Genomic DNA, 20,698 nt, shown 5'->3' with positions numbered 1-20,698 from the left:
TGCCGGAGGTTGCGGGGAGATCTGAGAGAGGTACATAAGATTATGAGAGGCATATTTAGGGTAGACAGTCATAACCTTTTTCCAGGATGGAAAAATCAAATACCAGAGGGCATAACTTTAAAGTGAGATGGGCAAAGTACAAAGGAGATATACAGGGCCACATTTTTTTAATAAAGGGTCAACAGGAGTGCATGGAATGTGCTGCTGGGATTAGTGGTTGAGGCAGATACAATAGTAGCATTTAAAGAGGCTTTTGGATCAGCATATGGATATGCAGCAAATGGACGGATACAAGTTATGCGCACGTAGATAGGAAATGGTCTTGGCATCATGTTCAGCACAGACATTGTAGGCTGATGGGCCTGTTCATGTGCTGTAGTTTAGTTTAGAGATACAGCGTTGAAACAGGCCCTTCAGCCCATCAATGATCACCTGTACACTAGTTCTATCCTACACACATAGGGGCAATTTTACAGAAGCCAAATAACCTACAAACCTGCCGTCTTTGGAATGTGGGAGGAAACCAGAGGACCCGGAGAAAACCCATGCGGTCGCAGGGAGAATGTACATACTCCACACAACACCCATGGCAGGATCAAGCCCGGGTCTCCATTGCTGTAAGGCAGCAACTCTACCGCTGCGCTACTGTGCGGTTCCTGTTCTATGTTCTAGATAGAATGCAAAGAAAATTTAGGCCGACTTAAAAATCATGGTTCTGAAAAGTTACAAATTAAAGATGAACTCTGCACAAAACTATCGAGCTTTACCTGGTGTTGAAGTATATTAGTCATTTTTTAATGTGTTATTAAAAAAGAGTACAGCATACAAATCAGTCAATGCACAGAGCTGAACTGAACAGACCCACAACACATACGGTTGCTCTCTGCCAGTACACTCTTTAGGATTCTTATGGAGTCCAAATCCAAGTTTCAATGAAAGACACAATGTGTAGTACTAACTCAGCGAGTCAGGCAGCATCTCTGGAGAACACGGATAGATGGCATTTCGGGACGGGACCCTTCTTCTGACTGAAGGAGGATCCCGTCCCAATGTTCTCCAGAGATGCTGCCTGACGTGCTGAGGTACTCCAGCACTTTGTGTCTTTTTTGTCTACAGTTCCTTGTATTTCCAAGTTTCAATAGTTCAGACACTTCACATTACAGGTCCTCCCAAGGTTACGAACGCCCAATTTATATACAGCTCATACATATGGGCAAGCTTTTGAGAACTGGCAGGATGGATTTGCTGGCTGCTGCAGATATCTTCTGCCATGTGGAACTCTGATCTCAATGGTTGAGTTAAACGCATTAGTTTAAGCACACGATCCCTTAGAAGGCTTATGATTTTGCTTAAAGATATTGCTGGATGGCCACATTTCCAACATGCAAACCGTTCAGATTATGAATTATGAACAATTCACAGGAATGGAACCCTAGAGGACGTGAAACAATGACGACATCAATCTAAATGACCCTCTGAGTGGTTCGATAACCTTGCCAGCTCAGCGAGTCAGTAAGATCTCAGCACCACTTTCCCACACAAGATCCATACCACTCAATTCTGTTGTGATTAAAAAACTTGCGAAATTGCCAAAGGCTGCTCAACCAATCCCACTAGTTTCCGAGATGTGCTTATTGTGGCCCGACACAGAGGAGTGCACAGTGGGGCTCGAGTAAAAGCAGTGGCAGCAATGCGATGAGAAAAGGTGTTCACAATATATGAGTGCTTGTCAAATAAATTATAAAGGCAAAGGCTTACACAATGATAATAATAGATGTTATTTAAATATAGTTGCCCTTTACACAGACAAAGTCAAAGCTCTCCTTGATTTCGCATTTTAAAAACTGCAAGTACCTAAATTTTTACCAAACAACACACCACTAATCTGAACCAATGGCAAAAAAAACCCATGCAATGTTAAGAGAAAAGATGCCCTGGTCAGTTAATTGTTAATGACAACCCAACTCAACATGGGACCAGCACTGCATCAACGCCTCGACAGTGAGAATTGCAAGGACAATGCAGAGGGGCTTCAAGGGGATATAGTCAAAGAGGCTTTTAGATTGGCCCATGGATATACAGAGAATGGAGGGATACATGGAGGCAGATGAAATCAGCTTATCTTGGCATCATGTTCGGCACAGACATTGTGGGCCTATTGGCTTGTTCCTGTGCTGTACTGCTCTATGTTTTTTTATGTTCTAAGTAAGCAAGTGGGTAATAACATGGCAGAGGGAATTCAATGAGGGAAAAAGCGAGATCCTGCAATTTTGTTGAAAAATAGAAAAATACTTTTAAATAGTGAGAAGCTAAAAAATGTTGGGATTAATATACAGGAACAGCAAGAAATGAGGAAGACAAATTACACGAAGGTCTGTATTATTAATGGATTTGAATACAAGAGTTGTGATAACTACCGTCAGTTTCTTCAGGCCCTAGTGAGACTGCACATGTACTGTTATGCACAGGTCTGGTCTCTGCAGCAAATGAAAAATATACTTAAGACAGTGAATGAATGCAGGCTCAATAGATTGATTCCTCGGATGGAGGCAGGTGGGGTTTGCTTATGGGGAGAGAGTAAACAGATTGGTCCTATAACACTTGTATTTGAAAGAATGAGTAGAGATCGATTAAACAGGCAACATTCTTAAGATGTCAGGATAGATGCATGGGGATGCTGAAAATGGGGATCAGAGTTTCAAAATAAGGATTTAACCGTTTAGGACAGCTAAGAAGAGAAATGTCTTTGTCCAACAAATTGTGAATCTTTGGAATTCACTCCATCCTCCCCCCATTCCCTGGGCCCTGCTTCCCATACTTTTTAAAGCTAAATTCAGCTGCCTCACATCATTTACTCTTGTGAACCCACCTCAATTCCTAATAAGCACCATAGCTAACAGCAAGTGAAACCTCGGAAGAAGTGCATTCAGTACAAAGTCCTCGACTGTAATCAGCACCTCTGGCATGCTAAACAGACCACATGCTGATGGAGGACGAGTTACATCAGGGCCTGGCAATCTACTAGCAAAACATAACAGGTTTTCATGGTCTGCCAACGTAATTGGACTGCACTCAGCAACTGCAGAATCCAACAAACATTTAAAAAGATAAGCAATTACCCGATCAAACTCATCTCCTGCATGAGGACTGAAGGCCAAGGACTCCCCAAACAAGGAAGAGGTTGGTGCATCGGTGGTGGACGAGGAACGGGGTCTGCCGGATTGTAGCAGGAGACAACTGGTACCATCTGGAATGGACTTGCGAGATATCTGTGGACTTCCCCTGGGTGGATCCAATCTATTTCTCCTGCTCGGCAAGCTCGCACCCCGTCTCATCATGGGAGCCACGCGGAACTGCTGTAGGACCTTGTTGAGAGCAGTGGGCTGAGCAGAGGGATGAGTTGGAGCTGCCCATTCCAGCTCAGCAGTTGGGGCAGAGATGTCTGGGCTTGGGTGATCTTGGTTGGCTGAAACTTGAAGAGCATCTTGGGGTGAGACGGATGATCGGCGTCGTTGATGAAAAAGTTGCTTTAAGCCTTGTCCAAAGTTCTCCAAAGCATTGTGTGTTATTTTGGACAAGGAGTGTTCTAAGTCACTTGGTTTACTGCCTTCGTTGTCTGTGGATCTGCTGTCGCTGTCTAGGTCATTAAGTGAAGGGTCATTATTAACCTGCTCCATCTGAGGCTTTCTCGTTAGATTTCTAAATTGATATATATTATATTTACTGGTATATAAATGGTTTGGGTCTCTTTAAATAATAGTTTCATTTGGTGGTCTAGTTCCTGAACAGGTGGTACATTCTTATAAGATTTCAGCATGCAGCACGTGTCAATGTCACTTCATGCTTGTCTGACATAAAAGAAAAAAAAGCAAATATTACATTTCATGCAAATGCGAAATATAAAGCTCTGCACAAACATTTCTGATCTCCAATCTCACCAAGCCAATCAAAAATATAATGGTGAAATTCACCTGTCCTTTGCAGGTTAATAGTTTATATTACTGCACTGCTTCATATAAAGTTGCAAGCCGAATTTAGCCTTAAATTATTCCTAAAAATAATGCTGCACAGGGTCTTGATATTTGGATTCCTGGTTTCACTCAGTTGGTGCACAATCCAAAGAAATAACCACCCAAGCAGCCCCAAGCAGAATGAAAGTTCTAGAAAAGAATTATTTAGCCAGGTCATCTAAAGCACTTTGAAAGCAAATATGCTGATCTATCTGCATCCTCAGTTTTTTAAAAAAGTTATCTGTTAAGAGATTATAGAAAGTGAATTCTGAAAGATCAGAAATCTTTACTTGTACATTTGGTATCAAAACTAGATTAGAAGCATAACTGAAGCATTCAGAGCAGCCAAAGCAAGGATAGCAGCAACAAAGCTGGGGAGATTTTCCAATAATAAAATTTTCAGCAATACTAATTCACAAAAATAAATTAAATTGGCCTAAAACCAGCAGTATTTTCAATAATAATTGCAGCTCAAACAGGAATGATTAGTGCTCTCATTGGAATTTTAGTTGAACAATTGCTGATTACTTTGATATAAAATCATAAAATCTTAGCCTGCTCAACCTTTCACTATAGTTCAGGCCACACCCTCTTGGCAACATCCTCGTAAATAATCTCTGCACACTTTCCAGGTTAATGACATCTTTCCTATAATGATGACCAAAACTGAACACGATAGTTCTCCCTCTATCTTCCTGTCTCCACCTATATCCTTCCTTTGTCCCGCCCCCCTTGACATGTCTGAAGAAGGGTCTCGACCCATTCCTTCTCTCCTGAGATGCTGCCTGACCTGCTGAGTTACTCCAGCATTTTGTGAAATAAATACCTTCGATTTGTACCAGCATCTGCAGTTATTTTCTTACAATAGTTGTGCAGTCTCATTAATGTCTTGTATAACTGTAACACAATGCCACAATTCCCTAACTGATGAATGCCAATATGCCCAAAGCCTTCATTACAACCCTATCTATATATGACACCACTTTCAGGGAAGTATGCACCTGTATCGCTAGATCTCTCTTTACAACACTCCCCAGGGCCCTATCATTCTCTTTGAAGGTCCTGCCATTTGACTTCCCAAAATGCAACACCTCTCACTTATAATTTCCATTAGCCATTCCCCAGCCCACTTACCCAACTGATCAAGATCTCCCTGAATTTCTTGATATCCTTCTTCACAGTTTATGACACCACCTAGTTTAGTGTCATCTGCAAACTTATTGATTATGCCTTGTACATTCTCATCCAAATCGTTGATATAAACCATAAACAGCAATGGGTCCAGCACAGATCTCCGAGGTGCATCACTACCATCGGCCTCCAGTCTGAAAAATAACCCTCCACTTCCACCCTCGTCAGTTCTGTATCGACCTAGCTCTCCCTAGATCGAAGCTTCCAGAGCAGCCTACCATGCAGAACCTCAACATCTACAACCCTCCCCTATATTTTCATGATCTACCGTATAGTATAACCAGTGTCTGAATTAAAAAAATTAAACTGTGTAACAACAGTGAAGCTACACATCCTCTATCAATCAAAGACATCTTCATGATGTACAAACACCACCACTCGTTCAACTATCTACTGCCCATGACACAGCTTTGCCATATTGATTACTCAATAAATTACAACACCAGCCCAAAGATGGAAGATCAAACCTGCTGCCAGAAGCCCAATCTCCTCAGACTTCCTCTTTGCTCAGCCCTTCACACATATTTAAGTCAATGCCTAAGAGTTCCTAACTCAGAATTCAGGCCAGGTCACTCTTACCAATGGCCATTTCCCTCTTTCCTCATCATGACACACTGTAGTCCCATCTGCACCTACTTTCCATGCATTTTGTCCAATTACTCAAGTTGACCAAGACCCACTTGCCTACATCTGCCCATTTCCTTCCAAGCCTTTCCGATTGATGTACCTGTCCAAATGTCTTTTAAATGTCGTAATTCCCACCTCCTCTGGCAGTTCGTTCCATATACCCACCATCCTGTGGGGAAAAAAATCCCTCAGGTCTTCTTTAAAAGTTTCCCCTCACATCTTAAAGTTATGCCCTTTAGTTTTAGACTACCCTACCCTGGAAAACGTACTATGATTATTCACCTTAATTATGTCCCAACCTCATTCCCCAACACCTCCTGTCTCGCAGCTCCTAATGCTACCTCAGGCCGTTGCGTCCCTCACCCAGTCTCTCGCCCATATCGGTCACCTTCACACTGCCTGCGGTGTCTGAGCGCACACTGGCAAGCCAGCCTTCCCTCTCGGCCAGCCCGAGCCCTGCTCCCCGCGTCCTATTCATTCCCACCCTCCACTGCCAGCCCCGCATCCCCCCCCCCCGGCCCAGTCCCTCATCCCCCTCATCATCCCCGGTCCGGCCCGCGCCCCCCTCATCACCCCCGGTCCAGCCCGCGCCCCCCATCCCGCTCATCACCCCCCGGCCCAGCCCCCCATCACCCCCCGGCCCAGCCCCCCATCACCCCCCGGCCCAGTCCCCCATCACCCCCCGGCCCAGTCCCCCATCACCCCCCGGCCCAGTCCCCCATCACCCCCCGGCCCAGTCCCCCATCACCCCCCGGCCCAGTCCCCCATCACCCCCCGGCCCAGTCCCCCATCACCCCCCGGCCCTGTCCCTCATCCCCCTCATCATCCCCGGTCCGGCCCGCGCCCCCCATCCCGCTCATCACCCCCCGGCCCAGTCCCCCATCACCCCCCGGCCCAGTCCCCTATCACCCCCCGGCCCAGCCCCTCATCCCCCTCATCACCCCCCGGCCCAGCCCCTCATCCCCCTCATCATCCCCGGTCCGGCCCGCGACCCCCTCATCACCCCCCGGCCCAGCCCCCCCCATCACCCCCCGGCCCAGTCCCCTATCACCCCCCGGCCCAGCCCTGCGCCCCCCTCATCACCCCCCGGCCCAGCCCCCCCCCCCCCCCCATCACCCCCCGGCCCAGTCCCCTATCACCCCCCGGCCCAGCCCTGCGCCCCCCTCATCACCCCCGGTCCGGTCCAGCCCGCGCCCCCCATCCCGCTCATCACCCCCCGGCCCAGCCCCGCATCCCCCCCACCCCCCCATCATCCCCACCAACCCTCGCCGGCTGCCGGTAACTCCACTCCTCGGCTGAGCCGGGCTGGCAGCCGGAAGGATCCCCCCTATAGTGGCGCTCCGGCACCACAGGCGGACGGAGCCCAGACCTACCGCGATCCAAGCGCTGTCAGCTGTAGGGGACGGGGGTAGGGCTCCGCTCCGGGGCCGCCAAGGCGGGGGCCGGTCTGTGCTCCGGGGCCGCCGCCGCCTCCGGCCTGCGCGCTGCGGCCGCCAGCGAGCCACGCCACCTCACGTCAGCGCGCAGAGCACCCGCCACCAATCACAAGCCGGCGGCCGAGGGACGGAGCCAGGAGCAGGTAAGGCGGCGGGAGGTTGCTCTCCCTCCCCCACCCCCTCAGCCACCCCCTCCCCCACCCCCTCAGCCTCCCCCACCCCCTCAGCCACCCCCTCCCCCACCCCCTCAGCCTCCCCCACCCCCTCAGCCACCCCCTCCCCCACCCCCTCAGCCACCCCCTCCCCCACCCCCTCAGCCTCTCCCTCCCCCACCCCCACCCCCTCAGCCTCCCCCACCCCCTCAGCCACCCCCTCCCCCACCCCCTCAGCCACCCCCTCCCCCACCCCCTCAGCCACCCCTCCCCACCCCCTCAGCCACCCCTCCCCCACCCCCTCAGCCCCCCCTCCCCCACCCCCTCAGCCCCCCCTCCCCCACCCCCTCAGCCCCCCACACCACCCCCTCACCCTACCCCCTCCCACTAAAAGATAAGGATTTAAAAGGCCAGAGCCACAAAGAGCTTTAATATAATGGCAAAAAAAGCAACTGCAGATGCTGATTTACAAAAACAAAGCACAAAGCTCTGGAGCACTCAGCGGGTCAGGCAATATCTCTGGAGGACATGGATTGGTGATGTTTTGGGCCTTCTATTGAGATATTGAGACTTGATAGAAGTATATAAAAGTATAAGAGGCATAGATAGGGTAGACAGTCAGAATCTTTTTCCCAGGAGGGAAATGACCAATAATAGAGAGCGTAGCTATAAGGTGAGAGGGGAGAATTTAATGGTGTGCGGCGCAAATTTTTACATTCATGTGGGCATGGAACACATTGGCAGGGGTGATGGTGGAGGCAGTGGCATTTAAGTTGGGCTTCTAGATAGGCACATGGAAGTGCGGGGAATAGAGAGATATGGATTGTGTACAGACAAATGAGATCAGTTTAAATTGGCATCGTGTTTGGCACAAACATTGTGGGCTGAGGAGCCTATTCCTGTGCTGTACTGTTCTATGTTCTATGGTGCAGACCAACATTATTAGAAATGTTCTGAACAATCAAGGGTTCCAACATATTAAATGTCTATATATGTATGTTCAGATTAGGATCTACTCTGCCCTTGAGACTGTTCCAGCATTCAATATAACCATGGTTCATTCAAGAGAGTACAAGAACATGTTTTGCACAAATCATTTTAAAAATGGGTTGAGGAAGCTATTTGAAATGTACAGGATTCTGCCCTTGTACACAGAATCATGGAGCACAAATGCAAAATATTGTCATAACTGTACCTCTGCATTCCTGCCTATGTGCACTTTGCTCATCAAGCATCCATCTCCCTCTGCCTTAATTTACTTGAACACACTAATGTCAAACCTCTCCCTGTAGCTCAGGCCCTCAAGTCCTGACAATGCCTTCATAAATCTCTGCATTTTTCCAACTTAACATTATCTTTTCTCTAGCAGGGTGATCAAAACTGAACACAATACTCCGAATGTCTTGCACAACTGTAACATAACATCCCAACTTCTGTACTCAATACGGTGACTGATGAAAGCCGCCTTGCCTACCCAATCTACGTGCCACCACTTTCAAGGAACAATGTACCTGCACTCCTAGATCCCTCTGCTTCCCAAAATGCAACACCTTGCACTTATCTGCATTGAACTTTATTAACTATTCCTAGGGCCATTTACCCAACTGATTAGTAATCATCGGCGAGGTTTTCCCAGTCTCTTGGGATTGTCTGTGGGAGCAAATAATTAATTAGTGAAATGTAATCTAAAATAATTAAATGTAACAATTTAGCCGGGTTTAGTTGTTGTAACATGTGGGAACTTGGACCCCTCGCGTGAAAATTGGGATTTTGTGTCATTTATTGTTTCAGACTTCTCCCTTTTGAGGAAGAGTATGAACATCTGTTCATCCAGCCGAAGCAGTCTGCTGATCTTTGTGCTCCTCATTGGTGTGACAGTTTTAATCTACTATTTCCTCCCCGACGCCCTGCTTGCGAGCTCCAAGCCTACGGGGCCGCCTTGGTCACTGGGCATGATTCGCACACAACTGCTTTCCATCAATGTCACTGTGCAGAACACTCAAAATGCTGGAACCGTGAAAGTGTTCTGTAGGGAAGCTCTACCTCCAGAAAAGGATGGAGAAAGCTCACAGCCTAGGTAAGTAAGATTGCACAAAAACTGTGCGATTCCTTAAGAATCTAGTTATACAAAACTGTTAGTTTACCTGAAACATTTGAACATTTTGATTAAAAGAAACCCGCATAGATTTTTAGAGGGTAGGTTAAGCTTCACTAATGATTACAACTTTTGAAGAGGGGAATCGAGAGTCAAGTAGTCAAGTTTAATTGTCATATGTACCAAGAGTGGAACAATTAAATTTGTCATTGCAGCAGCATTACATGCCTGGAAACTCAACACAGATAGAAAATATATAATAAATATAAATTCAAGAAATTAATAACCACATTAGTGCAAAAGAAACCCAAGTCCTTAGTGGAACTGTAGGAGGGAATTTTGTATTTAACCTACAAACTACTTTGTCCAACAATGCTGGTGTCGTCAGTGAATTTGAAGATAGAATTGGAACTGTGTTCGCTACACAGTCATGAGTATAGAGTGAGAAGAGCATGCATCCTGGAAGTGCTCCAATGTTAACGAGGAGGAAGTGTTGATTCCAATTCATACAGATTGTAGTCTGTTGATGAGGTAGTCGAGAATCCAGTCCCCTTCACCACCAAAGGACCATCGGGCCACGGCTTGTCGAGGGGAGCCGCTTCCAAACACAGCCCCGAGCCACCGGTGTTGACGGACTCGGGGCCGCGCAGGTGGTTGCCAAACCGGACAGGCAGCTGGCCGCGGAACCTGGCTGGGCTGGGTCTGAGGCTCATCTCCCACTCGCCCCCGAAAATCGAGAACCCCGGAAGGAGGACAGTGTCGGCGATACCAGCGGACGCTGGACAAAGGGCCGGTAGGTGGAGGATGGGGGGAGGGGGGCTAACCTCCCGTGCCTTCAAGGCCAGCTGTGGGAGGCGCCCCTCGGGGCACAAAGGCTGAAGGAACGGAGAGGCGAAACGTATGAAGGAGAGAGGCAGTCGGGCCGAGGACGGGCTGCTATCATTATCCTACACACACTGGGGACAATTTACATTTTATCAAGCTGATTAGCCGACAAACCTGTACATCTTTGGAGTGTAGGGGATAACCAGAGCTCCTGGAGGGAACCCACACAGGTCATTGGGAAAATGTACAAACTCCATAAAGACAGTACCTGAAGTCAGGATTGAACCCAGATCTCTGGCGCTGCAAAGTAGCACCTTTACTTCTGCACCACCATGCTGCCCTTAAAAAATGTATAATTCTGGTGAACCCTGCCTGCCCTATGTTCAGACCTGCACTGCACGACTTTCTGAACCACATCCTCTAGCTTTAGTTGTTGTCAGTAAGGAGTAGAAATAATTGAGGCGATCAAAGTGAGATCAGGGGATGAGGTGTAAGTTGTGTGGTGTTGGTTGTATTGCAGTGGTCGAGGATGTTTGGGCCTCTGGTTGAACAGGATACGTGCTGGTACTATTTTGGTAGAACATTCTTGGCCTAATTGTTATGACTGTTATGAACAAAGCGTCAGGGTATTTTGTTTCAAGGGTATTATTAGTGGTTTATAGATTCTCAAGTCCCAGCCTAGCGTCGGCGTGGGTTCTGATGTAGGCTATCAGATAGCCAAAGTGGATTTCCTCGGTAGGTAGGAGGAACGACACTACACCATAAGATATTTCTGGTCCAAGGACCAGTAGCTCTCCAGGACTGCCATATCCAAGCACTGTGTGGAGTTAATTAGGAAGCAGACCACTCCACCCCTCACCTTGCCCGAGAACGCAGCGGTAGAGTTGCTGCTTTACAGCGAATGCAGCGCCGGAGACTCAGGTTCGATCCTGACTACGGGTGCTGCACTGTAAGGAGTTTGTACGTTCTCCCCGTGACCTGCGTGGGTTTTCTCCGAGATCTTCGGTTTCCTCCCACACTCCAAAGACGTACAGGTATGTAGGTTAATTGGCCGGGTAAATGTAAAAATTGTCCCTAGTGGGTGTAGGATAGTGTTAATGTACGGGGATCGCTGGGCGGCACGGACTTGGTGGGCCGAAAAGGCCTGTTTCCGGCTGTATATATATGATATGATATGATGATATCCGATGTAGCGAGAAGCCCTTGGGTTGTATGGTGCAATCAGGTGAAGCGGGAGTGAGCCATGTCTTTGTAAAACCGAGCACACAGTAATCTCTCCATTTCCTAAGGTAGGTGAGCCTAGCTGTAGGTTCATCCAGCTCGCTCTCAATAGTTTGGATGTTGTCAGCTGGGGGGGGGGGGGACTTGAACCCACGTTGTTTCATCTCACCTGCAGTCCAGCGCGTCTCCCACATTCTCTACTTCGGTGGCTGCTCCTGGTTGGATCCAGGAGCAGGTATGTGGAGTCAACTGTTCCATGAGATCGGTCTCGGGCGCTGTAGGGCACTAACTCCGCTGCATCATTGTGCCACCCCATGATGGTCTGCTTCTTCCCATCACTCTGTTCTCAGTGCCATCCCACAATACCCCTTTCTTACTTTGAGCAGCGAAGGGCGAGAGAATCCCTGTGAGTGGAGATGTTGCAGATGGAGATCCCAGTGGAGATGTTGCATATTTTAAAGGATTGTGCAGTATATGCTTAATGCTTGAAATAGAATTATTGTGCAGCAAGCAGATTCTGATACTATTGAATGGATGCTAAATTCAATTTTTTATTATTGTCAAATTCAATATGCTATTCAAATGAATGAATTGAGTGAAATCAAAATATATCAAAAGAAGGGTGGTCCGGTAGTGCAGCAGTAGAGTTGCTGCCTTACTGCCGCCAGAGACGGGTTCGATCCTGACCACGGGAGCTGTCTGTACAGAGTTTGTACGTTCTCCCCATGACCTGCGTGAGTTTTCCCCGGGATCTCCAGTTTCCTCCCACACTCCAAGGGGGTACAGTTTTGCAGGTAGATTGGTTTTGTATCATTGTAAATTCCCTAGTGTGTACGATAGCATTAGTAGGATCGCTGGTCCAACTTAATAGAAATCTTGACCTAGTGTGGAAAGAAAATTGTAGGTTGAAGTAAATTTCAATTATGTTGTGTTTTCCAAGTGATTTAACTGCACTCTTAAAGCACAATGTTTTCCTGACAAACTGGACCTTTTCTTTGCTCAGCCTGGAGGTATTATTGCTGCATGGGCAGGCGTTCAGCTCTCAGACCTGGGAAAGCCTTGGGACACTCAATCTTCTCGCACAGCAAGGGTACCGAGCTGTAGCAATGGACTTACCAGGTAGAGACTTCATGACTGTTTATTTTTAATGCTTAAAACTGGAACCCTCTGTATTTATATATTCACTAGACTGAGGTGGACCCATTTGGTCCAAATCACTTCTGCGGGCCTCTCCTGGGGCAACCCTCCCCCAACTGACGATCCTGCGGGCCCGGCAACCCTCCAATTGACGAAGCCCGTTGCCGGGCGGGGAGTGTCCCCTGGGGTCGTGGACGGGCGAGGGGGGGCAGGGAAGGGGAGAGGGTGCCACTCACCTCGGCCCCGTGCCGGCAGCGCTGCAGCCAAAGTGTCCTCTCCTCCCTCCCACCCACTCACTTCATCCCCCCCTCAAAATTCCCCAAAACCTCTCCTGCATTAGTCTAGCACCCTCCCATCCGCCACGCTCTCTCCCCTCCCCTCCCCCCCAGGAACTCCATGTATCCAAATCAGGGGTCCAATTAGCCTGTTCCAGATCCTGACAGGGAGTGGATCCGTCATCTCCTGTTTCTAGGGATTGTAACAAATACTAATGAACTTAATGATGTAGTACTCCAGACGGAGTTTACTGACCTTTTTCTGTTTCTGTATGAGAAATTCCGGGGGGGGTCTGACTAACATAGTCCTGCCTTCCATTATTCCTTCGAAGTCTGAGAGCATTCTTCCCATTACTGAATGATAGAGGAGGCTGATTGATTTCCTGTCTGTAAGAACATGAGGAATCGGAGTAGGAGTCATCCATTTAAGTTTTCGATGTTCATCAGTCATGGCTGATTTTGCTTCAGCCTAGAATTCCTCATCCCTCGATTCACTGAATATTCAGAAATCTATCAATGTTTTGATTGAACTTGATGACTGAGCCTATGTGGTTTTCCCGGGTAGAGAATTCCAAAGATTTGCCAGCTAATGACCATTAATTTTGAGACAGTGATCTTCAGTTCTAAACTCTGCCAGGGGGAGCATCCTGAATACACCATACCCAGCCTGATAAGGTGATGATATACTCCTTTCATTCTCGGAATACAGAGCCACTCCACTCAGTGGACTGATTGGCTTCCTGTATCTTTGCAATTAACTCAAGACAGCTGATTGGCTTCTTCCTGCTGTCGAGAACTGGGGCTGCTGATTGGCTTCTTGTGTCCTTATGTAATGGTCTGAAGCTAGTTGATTGGCCTCCTTTTCTGTGGAACAGATTCAAAAAGACAGACTGATCACATATTCTAATTGGCTGCTTTCTGTTTCTGAACAACAGCGCCTTCTCTTATCATTAAACATTCCCAAGTTGTAAAGAGCCTCCAATGGATTCTTCAGAAAGTATATAATAGACAATAGGTGCAGGAGTAGGCCATTCGGCCCTTCGAGCCAGCACCGCCATTCACAATCAGTACCCTGTTCCTTCCTTCTCCCCATACCCCCTGACTCCGCTATCATTAACTCTATCTAGCTCTCTTGAAAGCATCCAGAGAAATGGCCTCCACTGCCTTCTGAGGCAGAGAATTCCACAGATTCACAACTCTCTGACTGAAAAAGTTTTTCCTCATCTCCGTTCTAAATGGCCTACCCCTTATTCTTAAACTGTGGCCCCTGGTTCTGGAATAATTAATGACAATGAATATAGTTAATGACAAGACCCTGAACAGCTTTGATGTGCAAAGGGATCCTGGGGTTCAAGTCTATAGCTCCCTGAAAGTGGCCAAGAGGTAAAGAAGGTGCATGGTATGCTTGCCTTCTTTGTCAGGGCATTGATTATCAGAGTCAGGACATCATGCTGAGGCTTTACATGGCTTTGGTAAGGTCACATTTGGGATATTGTGTGCAGTTCTGATCACTCCATAACAGGAACCATGTGGAGGTTTTGGAGATGGTACAGAAGAGGTTTACCAGAATGCTTCCAGGATTAGAAGGTATTAGCTCTGAGGAGAGGTTGAACAAAGTGATAGAAGTTTATAATTGAGAGGTATAGATAAGGTACAGTCAGAACCTTTTACCTAGACTAGAGGTATAGCTTTAAGGAGAAGAGGCAAAGTTTAAAGGAGATAGGCAAAGCAAGATTTTTACACAAGAGTGGTGGGTGACTGGAATGGTGATGGAGGCAGATATATAATGGCATTTAGAAGACTTTTACACAAGTACTTGATATGTGGGGAATGGATGGATATGGATCACATGCAGGCAGATGAAATTAGTTTAACTTGTGCAGATGTGCAGATGTGGGCCAAAGGTCCTGTTCCTGTGCTACTTTCAAGAGAGAGCTAGATAGAGCTCTTAAGGATAGCGGAGTCAGGGGGTACGGGGAGAAGGCAGGAACTGGGTACTGATTGAGAATGATCAAACATGATCACATTGAATGGCGGTGCTGGCTCGAAGAGCCGAATGGCCTACTCCTGCACTTATTGTCTATTGTCTACTGTTCTCTGAATAGACAGCACATATCTGAATTGCTTCCTCTTGTCCTGTATTCCTTGTAAACCACATATTCAGCTGATGCCTAATTAATGTTTTGTTTAATAGGCTTTGGAAATACCCCACCGATGGAGATTGGGAAAATGAACAAGGCTGACTTCTTGCTGACCTTCCTGAATACTGTGGGACTTCAAACTCCAGTCATGATCAGTCCATCAATGAGTGGTCAATTCTCCATCCCCTTCGTGATTCTTCACAGCCAGAGACTGAAGGGCTTTGTTCCCATTGCACCTGTGGGGACAAATGCCTACAGTGTTGAGCAGTATCAAAAAATTCAGGTAACCCTTGTTTCCCATCCTGCTATCCATGATAATCTCCTCTTCGCCGCTCTTACTGCAGTTAGCGGGGAGCAAAACGAGGCTTGACAACTCAAAACCCTGGCACTGAATCCCATTTTAATTCCTCTTCCCATTCCCACATCAACCTGTGTATCCTAAGCCAATTCCACTGCCAGAGTGAGGTCTAATGCAAACTAGAGGAACAGCAACTCATAATCAGCCAGTAGCATGGACATCGTATTCTCCAGTTTCTGTCCTTTTCTCTTTCATTCTGGTCCACCCAGCTCCTCTTACGTAGCCTTTCTTGTCAACTTCACGCCCCCCATCACCCAGTTTATTTTTTATTTCTTCCCACTCCATTTGCCCATCACCCACACACATCTCCCACTGCGCCTCCTCCCCACATCCTTCCTTTCTCCCCACACAACATCCCGTATTTAGTTCCATGCTTCAACTTCCTTTCATATTAGCTTCCATCATCTGTAGCCTTTCATTACTTCCATCAATCGCCTCCAAAGTCTGCCATTATTTCCACCTACCCATCATCTGCCAATTCCCTCCTCTACACCTGGATCCACCTATCAGTTACTGTCGTGGTTACCGGTGTTCGAAAATAATATTCTCCCATATTACCACCGCTTACCGTACCTCCTCACCCCTTTATACTGGCTACCTCCCCGCTTTCAGTTCCGATGAAGGGCCCTGACCCAAAGCATTGTCCATTTCCCTCCAAAAATGCTGCCGGGGTCATTGAGTTCATCCAGCTGGTTCATTATTGCACTGAATCCCTTCTCTGCCTGGTTATAATTTGCTGGTCGTCTTTGTTTTTTTTATGGATCTAGAAGCTTGAAAGATCTGTTCTTAATTAGTAAATAGATTCCAATCAGGGTGTTTTGCTACTACTTGGGTCTGAGGTGGCTGATGAGTACAGTGTGGGAGTGCAGACTCAGCCATGGGTGGATCAGGAAACGGGGATAGTGGCCTCCTGCTGTTTACACTGGACCTTGGTGTGCTTCCGACAAATGGATTCAAAGTTCTCAGTACACCAGTCCATTTTGAACATATTTGGGTCAGGCTTTCCCTTGGTTGACGGGATTGCTTTTATATTTTCAGTGATGTTTTGACAACATTTCACATCACATCACAGAATTCACATCACCAGAGGGACCTTGAGACGTGAGGAATGAATTGTCATTGAATAGATTCTACAGTTCACCCTTGCAGTCCAAGGAATGTTCCCATCCAGTCTCCGAGCAGATGACTGGGAACCAGACTCCATCTCTTCTTCCATTAAGAAACTCTGAATGTATTTCATTCTGCCTTCCTGTAGCCCATTTTCCTTTCAACCAAGTCTGTTATCACCTTGTCTTTCATAGAACTTTCGATCCCAAATCCATCCACCAGTCTTTCACCACACTAATGCTTAATGCTCCCCTGGCCTAGTCCCAGGCCTGATCCCTCGTGGAAGACTCTGTTGAGCCTCTCCACACTTTCAAAAGGATCCATCAAGCCCCATCTTTACAAAACCTTTACATAAAAGGTGGTGGGTGTATGGAATGAGTTGCCAGAGAAGGTAGTTGAGGCAGGTATTATTGCAACATTTAAGAAACATTTAGACAGGTACATGGTCAGGACAGGTTTAGAGGAAAATGGGCCAAACGCAGGCAGGTGGGACTAATGTAGATGGGACATGTTGGTCGGTGTGGGCAAGTTGGGCCAAAGAGCCTGTTTCCACACTGTCTGACTCTAACTATGATTTTGCCCCTTCCTCCAAATCTATTTGTCTATCCATCATCCCTTTGGTTTGCTTGGGGTTTGACATTTCTTTGCAAAATGGCCTATTTTCCCACATTTTCTGCACATTTATCCCCTGGCAGGGCAACATGAATCCATGCCAAAATGTCTGTAATTCCCACACATGAAACACTCACAATCATTTCCAACTTTGAAATGACCCTCACTGCATCCTTTGTATCACATGTGTCCTTTGCTAGTGCCATTTAATGTCACATGGCTTTATGGTCTGGAAGTGGGTTTCCATGGCTTCAAATGAAGATGCATTTGTCAGTGTTTCCGTTAATGCTACCATGTCACCTTTCTCCTTGCATTTCAAGCCATCTGATTTGCATCTTTACACAACCTAATCCCTGATTTAATTTTGCAACTCATCTCCACACTTGAAGTCCTCAGAACTTGATGCAATCTTGTGCCCAACTTAACAATGCTTTTCCCTCTGTGTCATCTGGCAAAATACATGTCGCTGAAATGTAGCATTTGTTTGCACCACCCAATACTTCTTCAAAGCACCAACAATCATAGCATAATCTGCATTGCCTTAAGTCTCTGGAAGAGTCTTGAAAGTCTCCCGAACTGAAGGTCCAGCACTGTACAATACCAATGCTCTCTGTCGTGTGAGCTACACCGACATTGCCCCATCGACAAACAGTCCCAGGTTATCCGCATAGGCACCAAGTTCCTCTGACTATGCCACCCAACGCGCATTCACTACACTCGCTTTCCCACTTGGGTCAAATGGATTCAAACCTCTAATTTCAGCTGCTTCGACTGCACTAAACGCCACGTCTGCCTCAAAAGTTGAACTACACAATTCCTCGTTCATCCTCGTCACCGTTGACAGATCTTTGCCTTGATCCGATTGTAATAAATGCACATTTAACACCACTAACACCTGCTTTTATTCTGCCATTTTTGTTATCTCCCCCAACATGTCGCTTGACCTTTATTGCTACTCATGGGACCTTTCTGACTCAGTGTAATATGTGATACATTCCAATATGACATCAGTTTCCATGACGTTGACCTCTTCTGAGTTTCATCATACCCTTGCGCTGCACGTACATCAACCTCCAGATTTCCCATCATTCGCCTCCCTTGACACTAATGCAGTCCATCTGATCACACTTCTCCTCAAGTACCATCCTCTATCCTTTAAATTCTGCCATCTTCACACCTGTCCACAAAAGAAATTGGAATTGTATTCTCTGTTCTTGAAAATTGTCTGCCCATCTCCAATCTTCATTTCTTTACTAAATTCCTTGAGTGTCACTTCCAAAGTCCAGACTCTTTCCCTTATCTCTATGATGGATTTTATCAAAGCTACAAATAACATAATAGAGAATACAAAAGATACTCCATGCATCGGGCACCATCTGCTGACAGAGTAAGTGACTTAAGGTTTCAGGTCAAGAATTCTTTGTCAGAATTAACAGTTAGTGATGTAACAAATTTAAAGATCCAGAAGAATTTATTGGTGTTAGAGGAATTTTGTTTATGTGAAATGTCTTCATGTTTTCTGCACCACAGTAATGAATACATTTCTGTGAGCCCTGAGATTGCTGCAAGAATTGGGTGATTTTTGTTATATTTCATGAGGTTGTGCTGATGGGCATTCATGTTTCACAGAGGGACAACTCTGCTTCTCTTCACAGACTCCGACGCTCGTGGTATTTGGAGAAAAGGACACAAATCTGGGTGCACAGTCTTTGAATAACTTGAGACATCTTCCGCATCACAGCATCTTCAAAATACCTGCAGCCCGTCATGCTTGCTATCTGGATGAGCCACAGAAGTTTCACGATGGTCTGCTGGACTTTCTAACTAAAATTCAGTGAATGTATGCTAGCTACTATGCAGTATGTCCTTGCCAAACAGTCGAGGTCAATACTGATGCGACCCAAGAGATGCTGGAATCTTAAGTAAAAAACAGCTGCTCGATAATCTTTGAGAGTCATTCAACACCTGTGGAAGGAAATGGACAGCAATGTTTCGGGTTGGGACCAGTTTAAAGAAGTCTGTCCATTTCCCTCCATTAGTTTTCAACATTTTGTTTTTGTACTCAAAACCAGTACTGAACCAACTTCCTATGCAGCTGAACTTCTCAACTTTCTCTATTCTTATAGAGAAACTCTGCAACATGAACCCATTTAAACATAAAGCATTCAGATAACAACAAATACCACATTTTTGGTGTCAACAAGAAGTTCCACAAAGAATGATTAATCTAAATATTTGACAGAAACTGACATTAAAATGAGTTTTGCAATGTAAAGTCAAGTTGTGGGCTGAATGTTAAACGTACTGTAGTAAAACTCAATCTGGTATGCACAGGACAGCATTTTTTTTGTTGTCTATTGAATTTTAATGTTCATACTCAACACTTTTATGCACTAGTTCAATTCAGATTATTGTCACGTGTACCGGGGTACAGTGAAAAGCTTTTTGTTGCATGCTAAACAGTCAGCAAAAAAAACAATACATGATTACAATCGATGCATTTACAGTGTATAGATACATGATATGGGAATAACGAATAAGTTAATGCCAGCAGAGTCTGATCAAGGATAGTTCAAGAGTCATCAAAGAGGTAGATAGTAGTTCAGCACTGCTCACAGTAGAATAACTTTCCTGTGAACCCATTAAGTTTAAATAGGGAGGGAAGCAAGGTTCCAGTAAATTCAAAGGAAACATAACCATGTAAGTTTCACGGAACTGCTGCCAACAGACGCTGGTGAGTATGTAGGAGCGTGGTGAGTGGAAAAGATCAAGGAAACTGGAGCCACAGTGACTGGAAAGGAATTTCTAAATAGTGAACAACAGTGATCAATGTTTTACCGTAATTGGTATAGTACTGAGTTGCACAGTCCAGGAACATTCCCCATTTGATTCCTGGCATGATCTGAATGATCTGATCTCACTCAGCAAGGTCTCTGATCTGGGTTATCACAGTCCACCAAAGGCCTGCATTTGGTGAGATACACTCAGCCAAAAGGGCAGGAACAATTATACAGAGATAAAAATAGAAGAGTACAGCACGGGAACAGGCCCTTTGGGTCACAATCTCTGTGCTGAATTATGTGCCAAGATAAATGTCACATGCCTGCATACGAGTCATATCCCTTCATTCCCTGCAAATTCATGTACCTACCTAAAGGCCTCTTGTATCTGCCTCCAGCATCGTCCTTGGCAGCTCGTTCCAGGCACCCACCACCCTTAGTGGGGGAAAAAAACTTGCTCCAAACATCCCTCTAACTTTAAGATAATACCCTCTAGTCTTTGACATTTCGAGCATGAAAATGGTAGCAGCCACAACACCGACACTTGCGGAAAACCATTAGTCACCAGCAGTCAACCAGAAAAAGCCTCCTTTATTCCCAGTCTTTGCCTTCTGCCATTCAGCCAATCTTCTACCCATGCAAGTATATTCCTTCTAATACCATGGGCCTTGTTTAGCTGCCTCACGTGTCGTACTTTATTAAAGGCCTTCTGAAAATCCAAGTAAACAACA

At 46.3% G+C, this 20,698-nt stretch overlaps 2 protein-coding genes across 4 annotated transcripts in view; one reads left to right on the top strand and one right to left on the bottom strand.

Moving 5' to 3' along the window:
* Positions 1-7,339, bottom strand: part of LOC144601841 (transmembrane and coiled-coil domains protein 1-like) — a 24,538-nt gene extending 17,199 nt beyond the window's left edge. The window contains exons 1-3 of one of the 3 annotated variants that reach the window (XM_078414320.1): positions 7,202-7,339; positions 5,929-5,997; positions 3,120-3,848 (exon numbers count right to left, since the gene is read on the bottom strand). In XM_078414320.1, the coding sequence (XP_078270446.1) occupies positions 3,120-3,677 (558 nt within the window). In that variant the 5' untranslated portion in view covers positions 3,678-3,848; positions 5,929-5,997; positions 7,202-7,339. Of the gene's footprint in view, positions 1-3,119; positions 3,849-5,928; positions 5,998-7,201 lie in introns of those variants that run through there. The other 2 variants (XM_078414321.1, XM_078414322.1) reach the window with 2 other exon arrangements.
* abhd14a (abhydrolase domain containing 14A) lies at positions 7,229-20,698 on the top strand. The gene is made up of 5 exons (XM_078414323.1): positions 7,229-7,407; positions 9,208-9,493; positions 12,561-12,676; positions 15,164-15,393; positions 18,843-20,698. The coding sequence occupies exons 2-5, from the start codon at positions 9,231-9,233 to the stop codon at positions 19,023-19,025; spliced, it is 792 nt and encodes a 263-aa protein (XP_078270449.1). The 5' UTR covers positions 7,229-7,407; positions 9,208-9,230; the 3' UTR covers positions 19,026-20,698.

Source organism: Rhinoraja longicauda, chromosome 17 (assembly GCF_053455715.1).
Source record: "Rhinoraja longicauda isolate Sanriku21f chromosome 17, sRhiLon1.1, whole genome shotgun sequence".
NCBI classification, from domain to species: Eukaryota; Metazoa; Chordata; class Chondrichthyes; order Rajiformes; family Arhynchobatidae; genus Rhinoraja; species Rhinoraja longicauda.
Note: the sequence above shows the minus strand (reverse complement) of the source record. Positions and strands in the feature narration are given on the sequence as shown.

Bases quoted from the DNA above. Each gene is read 5' to 3' on its own strand.
- abhd14a (XM_078414323.1), top strand. From the start codon at position 9,231: ATGAACATCTGTTCATCCAGCCGAAGCAGTCTGCTGATCTTTGTGCTC. The intron at 9,494-12,560 runs GTAAGTAAGATT...TTCTTTGCTCAG, and splicing joins GGAGAAAGCTCACAGCCTAG to CCTGGAGGTATTATTGCTGC. The intron at 15,394-18,842 runs GTAACCCTTGTT...TTCTCTTCACAG, and splicing joins AGCAGTATCAAAAAATTCAG to ACTCCGACGCTCGTGGTATT.